Source organism: Epinephelus fuscoguttatus, linkage group LG16, assembly GCF_011397635.1.
Source record: "Epinephelus fuscoguttatus linkage group LG16, E.fuscoguttatus.final_Chr_v1".
NCBI lineage: Eukaryota > Metazoa > Chordata > Actinopteri > Perciformes > Serranidae > Epinephelus > Epinephelus fuscoguttatus.
The window spans coordinates 17373515-17391397 of record NC_064767.1 but is presented as its reverse complement, the minus strand read 5'-3'; the positions used below and the strand labels follow the sequence as shown (position 1 = coordinate 17391397).

The 17883-nt window shown below is 41.0% G+C and overlaps 1 protein-coding gene across 1 annotated transcript in view; it reads left to right on the top strand.

Annotated features, from left to right (window-relative positions):
* Positions 1–4687: 4687 nt before the first annotated feature.
* sorcs3b (sortilin related VPS10 domain containing receptor 3b) overlaps positions 4688–17883 on the top strand; it is a 64079-nt gene continuing 50883 nt past the window's right edge. The window contains exon 1 of the mRNA XM_049600695.1: positions 4688–5495. Coding sequence (XP_049456652.1) covers positions 4809–5495 — 687 coding nt within the window. The 5' untranslated portion in view covers positions 4688–4808. The remainder of the gene's footprint in view (positions 5496–17883) is intronic.

Genomic DNA, 17883 nt, shown 5'->3' with positions numbered 1-17883 from the left:
TTTCTGCCATGGTTCATGTCCTGTAGGTGATATTTTTGTGGGCATGTTACACCAAAACCTGTTTCCCCCCGGCAATATTTTTGCAAGCGCACCGTTGCTGTGGCACCGCCCAGAATGATTGTGATTGGTTGAAAGAAATACAAGCAGCCGGAGTGTTTTTTTTTTCTCCAATCTTAAAGTGAGAGTCAGCCCAGCCAGACCTTTCTTTTCTTGAGAAAGGTCTGGTGAGCGAGACTAAGGGATAGGCAACAAAAGTATGTTAGGAAAAATGTTGGTTTTGGTTAAATGTTACCAAAGCAAACATGTTGTGTCTTGTGGTTTATCTTTTTCAATATTTAACCAAGACCACAGTCTATCCTTAACTGAATGCTGCAGTCTGTTTTCATCCATTTTTTAATTTAAACCTATGAAAAGTAATGCACTATAATCGGTATACAGTATAACCTGTGTAATCGTGAGCCAGGAGGTTGTGATCTTGTGAGCTATGTCCTCCCTTATATGACAGGAGCAAAGGAGGACTTCAGGTGATATAAAGAGCTACAAAGTCTATGTATGAGGAGGTTGAGATGGATGGATGGTTGGGTCAAACAAACATAGGACTTTGACCCAGGAGACCGCTGTTTGTGTCCTATGTGAAACCAAAAGTTAATGTTGGGTTATTTTAAGTTACATTAATACATCACATCACTTCATATCTTAATGTTATGTTCAGTGTGCAACGCAAAGATGCCCAATCATGATTCTACTCATAAAAATAGCCTAACCACTACAGCCACTAATTGAAGGAAACACTCGGAGGGCATAACTTGTTGTAAGATGTCATTTAAACAGTTGTTAGAGGATACACTGAGTGCAGTCAGTGCCTAAACTTAAGCTTACACTTAAGGGCTTCCTACTATAAAGGGACTTCTTGGGTAAGGTTCTTAAAAAAGTCAAGGTTTGGGTTTCAACAAATATATTTCTTCCTGGGACAAAGCCTACAAGGAAAATGTCTCCCTGTGCTAAACATAACCATAAAAAGTGTTTATCATGCCTAATTGCTAAGAGTGGATACGCTGCTACAGATTGTGTGAGCTACCGGACACCTGAATTTCCTCAAGGGGAAGAATAAAGTATCTACCTATCCATCTATCTTGTATTGCAAGAGCAGAGATTGCACTGCAAGGAAATCAAATGCAATACCTTGTCAGTGAACTATTACTCTCAATATCAACATTTTATGACTGCAGATACGTTTATTTACACCATTTCCTTGTGTTGATAGAAAACAATTCCGGTAACATCACATTTCTTTTTGCCTTTTCTTAATTATGTGTATATAAATGGAAATTCCAGGAGACAGGGTGGCAATGAAGGAAATTCTAAATGTGCTCTATTTGTATTTTACCTCCAAAGAATGGTGTGCCTAATAATAATATTAATAATAATAATAATAATAATAATAATAATATACCTACGCAGTGGGCTTGCAGCCTTTCTTATCATCTGACTGCTTGTGCTTCCCCACCATCTTGTATGAACGTCTCCATGTTTCCAGATAACAGCGGTTACTTTGGTGAGAATAATGTTATCGTAAGACAGACAAAATCCAAGTTATAATAAACTGGAAATATCCTTTAAATAGTATGGATCATGTTAAAGAGTACGGATGAAGGAACAAAGTGTTTAATTGACCCGGCACCTCTGAGAAAATCCTGAAACTGCTACGGTCGTGTGTGAAAGATGAGCTGCAGCGGTGGGAGATCAACTAAATTGTATTGATATCTCGACAGGCTCGCCCCTGTGTTCATCATGTACAGGCAAAAGGCTCAAGAACAAAGACATCAAAGAGATAATAGTAATCCGGTGATTCACCAATGAGAAGAGTTGTATTTTCAGTGACAGGGCCAGTTTATTGCCGTGGCAAAGTGTCCTAAACTACTCCTCCCACTGTGATTTTAAAATGCCTTTCTTTCATCTAGACGATGAAGGAGGTACAAAATAAGTGTTTTGCCATCTGCAATAAAAGAAAGTTTCTCTCTTTAATGGCATGGGTATAGCCGAGTGGGGAGTGCACCTTGCTGTTCATCTCCTGCATGCGAGTGCGAGCTGTCTGGGTGATGGCCATTATGGTTCCTGCTACTGCCTATGCGTCCGCTCCGCCGGGATCACTGAAGTGTTGGAACTAACAAGCTTGGGATGCAGACAGCGGATGCACAAATGGGATTTTGTCCTGAAAGCTTTAGAGTTTGCTCCCTGTCTTCAGTAGGAACAGGAGAGAGGATGGTGCCGTTTGCAGGGACTGTCTGAGTTATGCGCCACCAGAATGAGATGATTACATCTGATAATCTTGCTAATGATCTACACTGGGGAGGAGAGCACATAAAATTGAATGAGCTACACCGATGTACACAGTTTTCACTCTCGCCCTCTCATCTCTCTTTTTTCTCTTATTCTCTTTCACTGTGGTTCAGATTTATGCAGAATCTGAGATGTTCTCCACCCAGGAAGATATGCAATATTCCCTGTCATAGTTTAAGCAAAAGCAGGATGTGGAGCAAAGACGCACACACACAAAGACACATTAAAACTCTTCCCCCCCTAGATATTACTTCACATACAAACATCTCTTTTTTTCTCTCATTCTCACATGCACACGCAGGAAGACACAAACGCGCAGGAATCTGCACAATGCTCTCCCGGCCCAAGGTTAGCACAGATTAAAAGACGTGTCATTGATGGAAGAGGCTCCTCCTCCCTCCCCGGCCTGTCACAGTGTGTTTGGGAACAACCCACTTCATTTTAGCAGCATAATGGGTAAACAGAGTGTGATCAGTCCAATTACCCCCTCATTGCAGAGGCGTTCTGGCGGGAATGGCCTGTAGAGAGAGTGAGCTGTCTGGCGTGCGGTGCAGTTGCAACAGTAGCACCTGCTGCCTGGAGCCCTCACTTGTATGAATCTCAATTTGTTTGTACAGCCGTATCAGAAAGGAAAAAAAAACAGTGACCAAGAAGTGAGCCCTCTGAGGAGGATATGGCAGTACCGGCTAGCCTTCTGATTGCTGTTTTCACTGCACTGTCTGAGGACGTGTGCAAGATCAGAAGGTGCTGTTCTCAGCAATGAACTCATGTCAGTGTCAGCCCTTCCAGTGGATTGTTTTGCGCTTAGTTCTCGCTGTGCAGCTTTCAAGGACGGTGAATTTTCTTATCCCCCACACTACAGCGTGTTTCACAGCTCAGTAGATGCATGATTTTGCAGCTGGGAGTTCATCCACAGTACAGTAACAAGCTGCAGTCCTAAATATGAATTCTGGAAATGTACGTTTCACCTGTTTTTCAGACAATGTGTTCACTATCAGATGAAGAGTGAGACAGGACAGTTGGCAGCACAGTAATAGTCCCCTCTTCACTGTTACAGTTTCAGTCATGACTAACAGTCAGGACTACTTTACATTGTTCATGCTAGTGTGGAAATTTACAGTGAGTGTCTTCAAGTCCTGGATTGGTTTCACCCAGACAGAGAGGAGTAATTTCTCTCACTTTATCTCAAAATATATGTAACGTCCGCCTGCACAATACAAGGACATCTCTGGTTACATTCTTTGTCCTGTTCTTGTGATGCAGAGATGTGTTTGTTGTCCTTGAAGAAGATGGAAATCCTTCTCTTGATGGCTCTCCCTTGGGCCGCTGTTGAGCAGCGAAAACAAACATATCTAACGTGTGTCTCAGTTTTTTATCACCAGGCAACATAATAAGTAAGAAAAAGTCTTTTCTTTCTTTTTTAACAAGACTGACGTACAATTTCAGCAAGACCTGACAGAGAGCTCCGTCAGCAGGAAATAGGAATTGCCTTTCAGGATTCATTTGGCCCCACTAATTGAAACTAATACCTTTCAAATAGCATATTGATTTGAAGAAAGCTCAATTTTTCAAATGTGCACAGTAAAAATGAATGAATAATACAAAATGCGAAGGTGCCGAGATTAAAACAGAGTTGTTGGGGGCTTTTTGCCTGTGTGGCACCACAAGTCACGCAGATGACAGCAACAATATCACAGCGTGACTTCAAAGCTCCTCTTGTTTCCTGGGCTGTTGTGCAGTAGAAGGCCTGAGGTGCATTATATTAGTGGCCTAATTAAAAAAGTCACCGGAGTGTCACCAGAAATACAGTCACAGTTGAAAAGCCCACACCTCAGCAGCTCTGCACATCAAAACCATATCAGTGTCACGTCTGGATCTATATCTGGAAGTCCAACTGAATTTTCCCCCAAAATGTGCTCTCACACATGCGCACGCGCGTGCACACAGTTGACAGGTGAATCCGGAGCTGATTGATGCAAGTAAATGATGTTTTTTTTTCCTTCCTTTCTGTCATTTCAGAGGCAAAAACGTTGCCACAGCGTGAACACAACACTGTTGTGCAAAACACAAATTACTTTTGCTGTCAACCGCTCCGAGTCAATCAAGTGCTGTTTTGGATAACTTTTATGGGTTTACATAAATAGCCTCTAAGACGCCGCTGAATAAAAACTCCACCGCACAAGACGAAAATAATAACCGTGGAATAATTTCAAAATGAGCCCTTTCTCTGCCACAAACATCCTCATGAACAATGAGCTCAAATCGTTCCTGCAGTCACTCTCCGTCGGCGCGTTTGCCTGATGCGCAGCGCCTCCCCAACTGGTCTCTCACTTTGACAAATTCCTGGACGTGAGCAGGTCTGCTGAATGGCTTCTTGCTCGTAAAGATGATACCCTGAATGTTTTAGAAGTTGCCACATCTGTTTTTTTTCCTCCCTGCTGGCAGACTATCAGTTTTGGAAGAACACAATGGGACTGTGGTCATTTTGGAGTTTTTCCCTTTTGGCTTTCGTCTTGCTGTACCCCTTTCACCCCAAGTTTGTGGCTCAAGCGGAAATAAGTTTACCCAGAGCCAACGATAGATTTTATCGCCTGGAGGTAACGCCACTGGAGGCACGTATAACCCGTAAATCAACCGCGGTCAAAGTGGACAACATCACAAAAGTTTTACGCGCTTTCGAATCGGAGGCAGCCGGTGCTTTGAAACCGAACAATGGCAACCAAGAGGGGAATGAGACAAAGAGTGGACTTGGAGAGGAGCCACTGATCGGCAACAAAACGGCACCAAACTGTCACAAAATACCTGGTGAAAAGTGTGCCAACATATCCGAGGACAACCAGAGGCGACCTGCAGCGAATATAATGTTAGAAAACACATTTCCTGACACAAGAAAGAGGGTTAAAAGGAGTGTGGGCACAGCGCACACCGAAAATGTGGATAGGAGTATAAGTGGGGAAGCGCAGTCAAAAGAGAGGTTCGTGGAGGCTGTCCAAGGTGTTGCCAACTCCAGACCCGAGTACCGGCGCGGCGGGGAAGATGCTAGAGGGGCTAACCCGAGGCAGGGTGAGCCGCACCTGGACACTTCTACTTTTGCTCTGTCGGGAGACTCCGCGCACAACCAGGCGATGGTGCACTGGTCCGGACACAACAGCAGCGTGAGTTTCAGTCTCCCAAAAACACCTTATATGATCATGAAGGTTTTAGCGTGTGCGTAATTTCCCCACACACTGATAAAAATGCTTATTACTGTCTTAAATGCGCATTTTTACCATTATTGACATGGATTTATATCAATCTGTCACGGTTTTACGCACAGCTGTTTCCGCGCGCACGAGGGGGATTCCTACCTATAAACTAATTATTTCATCTAACACTTATCTAACTTGAACTGGGCAGTGCATCTTCTCTTTGTGTCCTCATGATCATGCTTTTTTATTACACAGAGGTTGTGAGTGTAAGAGGACTGCGCGCCTGTTTGTGTGGTAGCCTGATGGATATGACTGTGCACTTGCAGGATTCCCTTTCGCTTTGTTAACGCAGAGGAGAATCATTTATTTCAACCAAGTGTTTGTCACCTGAACTGCAAATTAACAGTTAACCCCACAGCTACATTTATGTGACACTGAGCTATGGGAAGGTGAGGCGTTTTGGCAGCAATCAAAACACATTAATTATTTATGAAATAATCAAGTAATGTCTCACAGGAAGATGCAGTTGCTACAATTAATAGAGAGTGTGTGTCCAACCTGGCCCTTAATGTGACGCTGATGAGACACAGTCTGACCTTTTGGCAAATGAACCATGCTTCTGTCGTTGACATTTGACTCACACTTTGTTCGCAGTTGTCTAATTGCCTGGATGAATACAGCATTGCAATGTGTTTGTTGTTGAAATGTTGCCAAGCTTTGCACTTCAAAAACATGTTGATGGGAATGTGCACAACTTAAATGGATGACAAGGCATTGCAGCAACCACCCAGAGCACCCCCACCCTCACACACATACACACACACACACACACACACACACACCGTTTTACCATCACAAAGACAAAGCCATGGAGATTTTTATCTCTTGTTTTACATATATAGCATGCAAAAGTGTTTGTAAGCTCCAGCATTTATCAGGTTCAAAGATCTTCAAAGTACAAACAGGCTTGTATAAAAGAAAGGAGCTACTTTGTCTTTTTACTGCAGGTAATTCACATCACCTCAGTTTGCCGGGCAAAAGGGTGTGTGGCAACAACATTAATCTGGGACCACATCAGAAGATTTTTGTGTCCCAGAAACACTGTGAATATTCATACATTATCAAAAAAAAATGCAGATATCTTTAACTGGATGGATTATACGATTCAGCCTTGTATTTTCTCATGTGGTGCATTCTCTGTTTGGTAACGTATGTCATAGCGTGAGAGGCATCACAGGCATTGGCCATGTTGATGCATTGCTGTTGACAGTCTCCACGGAAATAAACCAGGAATGCACCTAATAAAATCTGATTTGTGGGCTGTGTTGTGAAATATGTTGTTGGTTTGAGACGTCTTCACCAACGATGGCCTTTTGTACTGCAGGACACTGTTCACTGGATCATCACTGATGGGCTTGTCACTGCAGCCAGTCAACATTTGAGATTTATACAGTCTGAATCCCCCCGTCTGTGGTCCCAAAAGTACGGGTGGAACTGCAGAGTTTAAATTGATGGCATTTTATGACTCGATGTTAGAGCTCAGGCTATATTAGATGTAAATGACTGATAATAAATCCAATCTAAAAGGGACATTTGAAGGAAAATTACTTCATTCCTGTGGTCTAGGGTAGCTATATCAAATATTCTCTTCAAGACTTTGCCTGTGATCTGGCCAAGATGTAAAAATCCCATAGGGAGTGAAATGAGAAAGATGTGGAAGGTGATGGTGAAAGCGCCAAGGGGTGGGGGTGGGGATCTCCAGAGTTCAGATTTGATAAAGAATTTCATCGCATAAAACCTCAAATCTGTCCACAAATCAGTCCTCCCAACTATTATTTGATTTCTGTGATTGTCTGAGACATCAAAGCCTGGAGTCATAGCTCTCTGGTCTCTGACTTTAGGAGAGATAACATTGATTGGACTCGACCATGGGAATAAAACATATACTGCACGAATTCCCTTTTAAATTCATGCTTCTTAACTACATGTAGTATTGATCGCCTGTGCATGTTTCTCGCTTCTTAACTCTGCCCTGAATGTGAATGGGGATGGCGGTATGAAGATTCATCATTTATAATGATGTGTGCCATAAATATGAGCAAAAATAGGAATTACACTAATTAAAAATACTGATAAATATACGTGGCTTGGGTTGTCCTTTATGGCAAATCGATATTTTTGTCTTTTTTGCCTTATATGAGGCTGTGTTTAAGCTGTGATATGACTATGTTGGTAATCTTTTTAAGCAGCCATTGCAGCACATCCTACACTCAAGGGATGCAGAGTCCCCCCTCCTATCCCCCTGAAGGCAAAAGTCTTAGTGTGCAAGCCAGCTGGTGATCAGGGAGTTATTGGCAGCCAAATGATTTTAGGCTCCTGATTGACCATTTTTGCAAGCTCCTCACAGACAGCTGACCAAACTAGGACACTGTGTTGAAGCAGTTAATGAGCGTCTTTTATTGACATCGCGTCCCCCGAGCTTCTGCTGCAGAAATGACACTGTATGTTTGTGTAAGTGAGGTCCACCTACCATGAGAATATTGGGCTGGTCATCTTCTTTGGCTTGCTATGAGACGCATACTCTGGGAGGAGCTGGACATTGGTGAGGCCAGCTGTTCCTCTTGGCTAAGGAGTGAATCTCATTGGGTTTTCTGTAACGTTTTGTCTGAAGTGGCGAGAGTCAAACCAAGCTGTCAGCTCTGTAACATCGTCTTTTTCTGCTGCGACTGACTGGGAATCAGACAGGCCTCCTGGGCCGCGTTGTCCGCATGCTTAATCAGAACGAAGCAGTTATTGTTGCACATAATCTCATCGGTATAAATAGACAATAAAAAAGAGGAAATGGCACGGCCCTGGGGGACACTTGTGTTTAAAACCGGTTCATTAGATAGACAGCCATTCCATTTAACATGCCAGAGCTGGTTGCATAGAAACTCCTTGATCCATAAAATCAAATGGAATGGGTTCCCAATTCACAGAGGCATTTGACCAGAGTTTGTGGGTGTTACAGGAGGATGAAAAGTGCATTAAAAACTGCCTCTTTTGAGGTGTTGAGATACAACAAAGGGAAAAGTTTCAGTGTGGTTTTGTTTTTCTGATCATTTCCCCAATTCCTCTTTCATATCCGTCACACACAGTTGCATTTTCTGGCTTTGCAGTTACAGTTTTAGGGTAAGATCCCTTTAATAAAAAAGTCACATGATGCTCGGTCAAAGCGGGCTGATGCATGTGACCTTGCAAAACCTTTTATACATGCACTTTTCATCATCCCCCGGCCCCCCTGGTTGCTAGCTGAGGGGATGATGATCCATGCTGCGTTTGATGAAAATCAGAAGTGGTTCACGTTTTTAAAATTGTTTCCCTCCTGTGATATATATTAAAATGTGCTGCGGCACTTCAGCATCTGGACATTTTTAATTCCTGATAAACCTTTTTTAGAGTTTTTGTTGTGTTAAGTTTGTGATTTTTTCCTGAATATGGATTTTAAAATGGTAGCTGATGGGGGAAAAAAAACATAAAACAAAGGTAATTTTTATTCTACCAGCCATTTTTGTCCTCTACCTGCTCGTCCCTCCGGGTGTCAGCACCATAAGTCTGTTCATTAATCCAGCCCGTCTCAAGCCTTTAGGGGTGCACTGTCCACTGATGTGATTGTAAGATGCTGATAGAATCTGCAGCAATCCTGCGTGCTATGTAAGAGGTAGACTGCAGGTTACAACAGCAAAAACAATTTCTCAGCAGCCCGGCTTGGCAATTTTTAAACATTTGCTGAGAGAAATACAGCAATTCCTATTGTATTTTTTTGCCTCGGTTTTATTTTATGGTGCACAGGATACAAGTTTCACCCTCTCTGTAGTAATAATTCAGTGAAATCCCAGTTTTTACTCCTCAAATGACATGCATGTGTGCCCTTTTTTTCATGAATCATTTGTGCTCGGGGACCATAATGCATCGCATCAACATAGGCTCTCAGCACTTCCTCGGCACTTAGACTTTTTGGCTCACAAAATGCATTTTAAGCAGCAAATAAAGGCCAGCCACCAGTTGTATGTTCAAGCGCACTGTCGCTGCTTGAGTTCCTATCTTCCTCTCTATCAGTCCCTCTCTCCCTGTTTAACACGCGCACACACATACACACTTATATTTCACTTTTAATCAAGTGACAAAGCGGGTGCAGAATCATATTTGACAGGTTTGCATGTGATTAATTAGTTTAATAACTGTCGCAGTGTGGTAGACACATACTATAGCTGTGATTAGGTTATGAAAACAAATTTATGCATTTTCTGATTGGGAAAATCATAAAATTGAAATTCAAATTGGGAGACGACCTCTTTATTAATCATCATGCAGATTGAGTTAACACAAACTGTGGCACTTTATGAAAGAAGTTTTTTAATGCCTAAAGGTCACGGCTGATTTTGTTCTGTCCTTTGGTTTCATTACTTCTCACATCAGGCGAGCCAAGTGACCCCCGTTTGTTAACATTACGCCTTGAGACTCGCAGGTCCTTGAAGCAGCATCTTGCCTGAAGCAACACAGCGGTTACTATCATGTTTAAAGATGACGGGGATTGCTCAGGTGGCAGTCAGCTTAAATAATGGTTTGACTTGGCAGTTTACAGTGACAGGAATGTATTAGTTGCAGGGGGAAATGGTTTTCTTCCTATCTAGCGGGGATAGAAAAAGACCCAACCTAAAGCACCACACACACACTGCACAATCAATGGAGATGATGGAAAACTTCCAAATACAGAATGACACATTTAGAAAGCAGAATACTCACTCTATGGGTATCCTGGAAAAACCCTCTGAAATGAGTGACTGTTTTTGCTTTGAGCCCCCCCCAAACAAAAAAAAGAGTTACAGTCAAAAACAGAAGCTGTATAAATGGACAAAAGAGTATAGATAAAATTATGACAGTAATTTAGAAAATATGACAAAATATTCATCAGCAGAGGAAAGGCTGGACAGAAACTACACATCATTCACACGACTTAATGATCAAACTGGAGCGAATGTGAATTGTCATCGATAAGAATGTCATGTGACTATAAGTTATTGTTATGTAAATTACAAAGTCAACTAAGCATTGAATTTGACATCTAATTATATTCTGTGTTTTTCTCCAAGATGCACTGATAGAAATTAAGTGCTCTTCACAAAGTTAAAATAACCATCTTTCTTTACACTCCCATAAGTGGTGGAAAACATTATTAATACACTTAGGAATCACAATATTATGTTTTGTAATACTGGATTTATTCTCAAACACATTATCGATTTTTTTTATTTTTTACAACTTTTGTATTTCCTTAATTTGCTTACCCAAAGAATCCTGCAAGCAATTTGATTTTTTTTTTTTTTTTAATGATATAGGCCAGTGTTATTTCCTTTGCTCAGATTGCACAAAATGTAGTGTTATATTGGTGGATGTTACAGAGACTCAATGAAAATACAAATGCAGATCCCACTGTTGTGACCACATAAAAAGGGAAACTTCTTTTTCGTATGGATACTGTGTTCCTTACACTATGACAGTTTTCCTTACATTAGATACTTTTTGAAAATAGCAAGGTATCGCCTTGCTCACAGTATTGCAATATATCAATTAGGGCTGCACCTGACTAAGAATTTTCCTAGTCAACCAATAGTCGTCATTTAGGGCCATTAGTCGCCTGCATGTTTACAATATTAATGTAATTATTAAATTTTAGATTTTGGGCAGGGCAACACAATGGTTTGAGTTGAAGGTGTGAGAAAGAATAGTATCAGTAACATTGTTAACACTGTGCTACATTACAGAGAAATACAAAACCGTACTAATGAACCTTCATTAATATAGGCCTATATTTTATCTACAAGTGCACGTCACACACTGAGCGAGCCGCCTGTTAATGATGTTGTGGGCTAATGGGCATGTAGCTACTGACATGTTTCAGATGATACGTCATGTTTGTAGTCGACCAATGAAGATGAGTTTACATATCACCTTGGGTTCGTCCTTCACCTTCTCAAAATGATCCCACACTTTGGATTTCCTGCCCGACATGTTATTAACTAACTAGCCTGTGGAATAACCGCAGGTACCAGCCCTGGAAATTAGAGGCTGTACACATGCCCTGTCTTTAACCACCTGGAAAATGCAAGGTCGTAAGTGTGTAGGCCTATCGTCCGTGGGACAGATGTAAGGCTCTGGGTAGCCCTGCACTAACACGATCAACTTTTCCGTAATTATTAGACTGAATATTTATGGAAGAAGGGAAAGATATCTGTTGGCTCTGATTGGTTTGTAACGTGACTCCTGTCTGACTGCTGAGCTTGGCCTCTTCCTGTGTCTGTCCTTCCAAATTAAAGTCACACATGGTCCAGTCATATAAGTTTTGATTTATTTTGACAAGGCACAGCTTCCATTAGAGTTTCAAGTTTGTTTGTTTTTGTTGTTGTTGTTGTTGTTTTCTGCAACTAAGCCACCAATGAAATCTTGCAGACTAAAGACCTTTATGGTTGACTAATATTTGGTCGACTATTAGAGGGCAGCCCTAATATCGATACATATTGAATCGTAATCCCTGTATCATGATGTGTGTCATGATACACATCATGATACACAGGATACAGATTCTTGCCACTGCACAGCCCTAGTTATCATTCATTTCTTTCTGGCTTTGCTCAGTGCTCTATTTCTATTTCTGGCTTAATTTTCCACATGGAGGTGACTGAAATTGAAATTTTATCATGTACAATGTTTTATTTAGTTTTGCTGCTGTTTCCTTTCTTCACCCAAATATGTCTCTTTCTGATGTGGAGATGTCCTGGAAACATTTTAGAAAGTGTAGCTGGTCTCCTGTAGCTGTTAGGATGGTACACAACAAAAATGAAAACCGGGTGTGACAAATACGGATCTGCCAATTTCTGAAATGTATATGTTAGAAAACTGGAAGCTTTATGCTGATATTACTTTATTTATAAGTTTATTTATAATTTCATGACCAAACAAACAAAGAAGAAAGCAAACAAAGCCACAGGTTTAAAATGTCTCGTTGTATACAGTTCAGGTTGATGGTTATCTAATATTGACCCAGTGTGACCCAAATTGTCAAACCTGTCTCACAGACTACACATTCACACAGCAATTACATTTTCAGTTCAGTTCAGACAACTTTATTTATCCCAGAAGGGCAGTTCAGTTTTACAGTCTACTCAGACCATACGCAAACAGCAAGCAGAAACAAGCAGCAGTTTGAAGCAAACATAATACAGCCCAAAAAATCCCAAACATAATGTGGAAACCTTAAGGAATCTGACAATTCGCAAAATGTTAGTACTTAGTGCATCTGCAAATGTTCATTACCTTTTTCATTTGTTTTTCTACAATATCCGATAATAGCAACCAAAGCACGTAAATGGTATATTATAGAAACATTTTGGCACTCAGAAACACGTGGTTAAAGTTAGGAAGAGGTGGTGGTCTTGATTTATTTATGGAAAAAAGTCATCAGTGGCTCACTTAACCTAAGTAGCAAGATTTTTGTTTTTAAGTGATTTTTTTAATGCCTGAATTGATATAAATCAAACGCAGAGGTGGAAATAAATTGATGCTTTTATTGTGATAGTCTGTGAGTAGTGTGATGTCAAATCCATTTCAAAGAAAACAAAGCAGAAAATAGCAAATAGTCTGAGGACACGGACCTTCAGCTGCTCAAATAGCACCTCAAACTCAGCCAACCAAGTGAAAACTCCCCATGGGATGAGCAAACTTTCTGTTGCTGCCTTTACACAGGCCCAACCCCCTGTGATTCCCGGTGCTAGGGTTTGTGATGGCTGATTTTGAGCTGCTACGGCTGCTACTGAAGGTCCGTCTCTGTAGCTTCTGCCTGCTCTCCTCTCAGCAAAAGTATCCTAGCAGCAGGAAGTAAGACGATGGGGCCACAGAGGTGCAAAAGCTAACTATTCTCATTTGTGGTCTGATAAACAGAGAGACCAAGAGAATGAGGCAAAGAGGGGCTGAGCCAATCAATGTGCTGCACACAGCTCTGCAACAGAATAAGATTTTACTCAATTAAAATATATATAAAATCAATTTGTGGCAATCAATGTTGATATGGCGGCGGCCACCATGAATAAATCAGTGTATGGGAAACACAGCTTGATGACCAGGGACAGATAAATGTAGCAGTTTACTTGACTAATTTAATATTTTTTTATTCATTCTATTGTACATTTTAGTGAGTAAATAGGTTAAGTGTATTTAACACAGTGTTATAGTCTCCAGTTCAAAGAGGACCCAAATGCAGGTTTGCAGTTTTCAACAAAAGGCGAGCTTTAATGTAGCTGTTCAAGGTTTTCCAAAAAGGCAGGCAATTCAAAATCCAACAGGGAGCAGAAACTAAATCCAAACAACAACAAAAAAAAAAAACAACCAGGGACAGACATGAAGACCAGGGGTGGATGCAGGATGATGTACACAGAAGGTACACAGAAGAACAAAGGGAAACACACAGGTATATATATATATATATATATACACAGAAGACTAATCACAAGGACGAGACATACCTGGAGAAGGAAGACATGGGATTGGCTGACAACAAGGGTGGAGCAGACACGCCTAATACAGAACAGGTGTGAAGGGAAGACTCAGGGAACCGGCAAGACTTAACGAGACAGGTGTGGCAGAAAGCAGGCGGGAAAACACACAAAGACAAGAAGTAAAACTAGACACGACACAAAATATATAAATACAAAATAACACAAAACAAGGAACACAAACAGAAAACTCAGAATCAAAGTCCACAAGATAACAGAATATGAAACCAGCACCCAGGATTGTGACACACAGCCTCTTCCACAGAGCAAGGTCACACAGTGCATTACTGGAATAAAATCATTCAAAATAAGTCCATGAAAACAGTCATCAGTTTATTTATTCACCGCTTTTCTGTGCAGTTTATGATGCTGCTGAAATAAATCAGGCAGATTGACTGACGTGATGTGCATTGTTTTTGGAAATATGCTTCATGATATGCAGTCTGTAGAAGTTTGTGATTCAACTTTTTCTCATGGTGTAATGTAAAAAAAAATTTGAATAAACTGTAATATTGAATCGCAATTCTTGTAGAATCTCAATATCTAAAAGTTGTAATGCATTTCAAATCAGCACCCAAGTATCGTGGTAGTATCAAATCGTGAGGTAAGCATATCGTCCCTGATCTAATTGACGGGATTGGCACTTGATATTGACCAATAATTAAAGTCCCAGTATCGGGATTGGGACTGAAAAAATCAGATTGGTGCATCCCTCAAAAGAAACTTGGCATTCAGCAGACGAATTAAAGTCAAAATATTTGCATAGGACGACTTGATGAGATCTCCCCAGGGGGCAGGGGAGATGCAGCGAGCTCACCTGCAGGTATTAAGAACATGTTGACAGAGCTTGTGTAATTTACACCCCGAATCAATATATCAATTCAGTGCCGAAAGAGGCTGCTTCATTTTGCCTCTGTCTCGGCCAAAAAGTTGCATTTGAACACACCACAAAAACAACAATTCACGGCAAACCAGCACGTACGTTCTTTGGCTGTGTGAGAGGAAATGACTATCCGCACCAGAAGGTGGCAGTAGTCTGTATTTATCATTCGAAAATGGAAACTAGATGGGGCGACCACCAGCTCACGTGGTAGAGCATGTGCCCGGCATAGGCTGAGCCCCCTGCAGCCTGGGTTTGAACCCAACCTGTGGCCCTTTGCTGTGTGTCATCCTCAGTCCCTCTCTCAATGTGCCTCTTCAACTATACTGTCATTAAAGGCTAAAACTGCCCCAAAAAAATATAAAAAAAGGAAAGTGGAAGACCGACAAGACCGATTCCAGATGCTAGTTACCCAGCTAGCACATTAACAACCCAACCCGATGCTGAAAAAACAAAGGATATTTACTCTATGCTAGCAAACTGGTACAAACGAAATGGTACTGAATGTGTCTGGGACTGCGAGACAGAAAAATGTCAGGGGGATGTAAGCAATACTCTGTAATCTTATAATGCAAATGTAGAAACACTGGAAATACTAACCCAAAACTCACAGCTGGCCGAGGTTAAAATTGCATGCAGGTATCACTGCTATGAGCCTATGTGACATTAGTATATAGAGTATTTTTTTGCTGTTTAGTTGGTTGATGATGAATGTGTCACATAAAATAACTGATTCTGCTACTGCAGTAACAGGTGGAAAAGTAGCCAAGCTAATCACTGATGAGGTCTACCTGACTGAAATGTGGTATTTATAATAACGAGTCAATTAACACCGTGTGGATTACTTTGCTAATAAGATATTATCTGTTTTATTCTATTTCTCATCACGTAGGTGCCTCATGTTATTCTGAGCTGCAGTGAGGAATCAGAGTGTAAAAGTAGCAGCACTGTCTAAAGTAAACTTTGCATACAGCTAAAATTGTATGTTTAGTGTTGTAAATGATCTCTCTGTTTGTTAGAAGGTCTGTTTTTAAAACAGTGCAAATAGAGACCTGAAACAATGAAATGATTCTACTGTCTTAACAATATATAGGCTCCTCTTTTTTCTTTCGACCATGGATACTTTTTCTTCAGTGATCTGATTGTTCAGAGTTTGGGGTGTTGACAGGCTGCGATGTGATTCTGAAGTTAACCTGCTCTGGAGCAGGTTAATTGTTCAACATAAGTTGCCATGGTGATTTATCTTGGTAAAAAGAGAACCAGCTTCATAGTGCTGAAAACCCTGAGTTAACCCTGAAGTTACATCTCTAACTTCAAATCCTGCTTTGTAAAATAGGCCTCAACAATTATTAACTGTTTTTGCCAAAGAGCTCAATGGCTTAAAAAAACCCCTAATATAACATGTTGGTTTTGATGTCATGCCCTCTTGACCTTCGTCGTTTGTTTGCCTTCGTCACATCAGTTTTTTTGTGCACTCAGTTTAACTACCAATCAGAGGGATTTCACTCACTGATGGGGTCCACCGTCTCAACATGCTAAATCAGCTGGAAAAAAGCTGGAAAGGGCTGGGTAGCACCAGCGGCGTGGGATACACTGCAAAAGCTAAGGCGACAGACACTCACCAACAGCCTGACATTGACCGATGGCTTGGTGTGTCAGGGCCCTCAGATGCAAACTCCCTTTGACCATAGTCCTGCACCTTGAACACCCACCAATGCTGCCATATGTAACATATACCTATATCAGTAATGGACATTATTATGTATATACTATATATACAGAAAGAAATGAATGATATCTATTATGTATATTATGTAGCAGTTTGTTTGTCTTCTGTTCATTAGTATAATTAGGCGAACCTGAAACCCCAGTTAAAGTAATGAAAATGCATCTACTTTAAGAATGTTATATTTAACGTAAAAGGTCACCATCTCATATATGAACAGATGTAAGCTTTTACAATCACAGAGCTATGACTTTGTAACCAAAGTTTCAGCCTTGTAATAATGAACAGAAATGACATTTGGTTTTGCCGGCCATCAGTTATCAGTCGCTGCGTGTCGAGTCCATTAAACTCAGTGCCCTGTCAGTGTGAATTATAATACCTGCAGAGGAGAAGGAGCAAATTCACTAGACTTCATCTGCAACCACCCAAATGGCACAAAAAGTAGTCCAAATTATGACAAGACACCCAAAACAAATTTTACCTGCCCAGTTGGCTGGAAACATCCCAGTGTGGCATCACCTCCAAGTTCCACTGTCCTACAGTATGACTTCAGCTCAGTCCAAGAGTGTAGTGCTTTGTTGCCTGGAAAAGACACTCCCACCGAACATAATCCTGGCAGCGTTTTTGTTTACCTCTAAACATAACTGGCAAACAAATACTTAATTTCTATGGGAAATAGAAAGATCTAAATGTCGAGTTAAAGAAGGAAGGCAGTTTCTTCCTCTATGAAAAATGCAAATCAGTGAAAGGGGGAAAAGACAAAACAGGGATATGTGGGACACATTTAGCTCATGATCTGAGTCTCACAGCACTTTTGGCAGTAAAGAGGGTCATTTTAGGTGGAGGGCTTCTCTCTTCCAAAATCTCAATTTGGACCCACTACCGCCTTTGGCTCCAGCTCAGACCCCCGCGGGCAGAAGCCGAGCCATTAGGAGCCAAAAGCTGAAGAGACTGGAAGAAATGTCTGAATGGTGTTACATTGCTCAAAGTTCCCCAAAATGCTAACTAGTGCTTATAAAAAAACAAAAAGCCCTATTCATTTTTCATATTATCGTATCTCACCCTGGTAAATTTCCAATATCTGTCGTATTCCATGGCTTCATGAATAACAGGATTGCACACAAAGAGAAGAAGATGTAGTCAAACTACTGTACCCTCAAC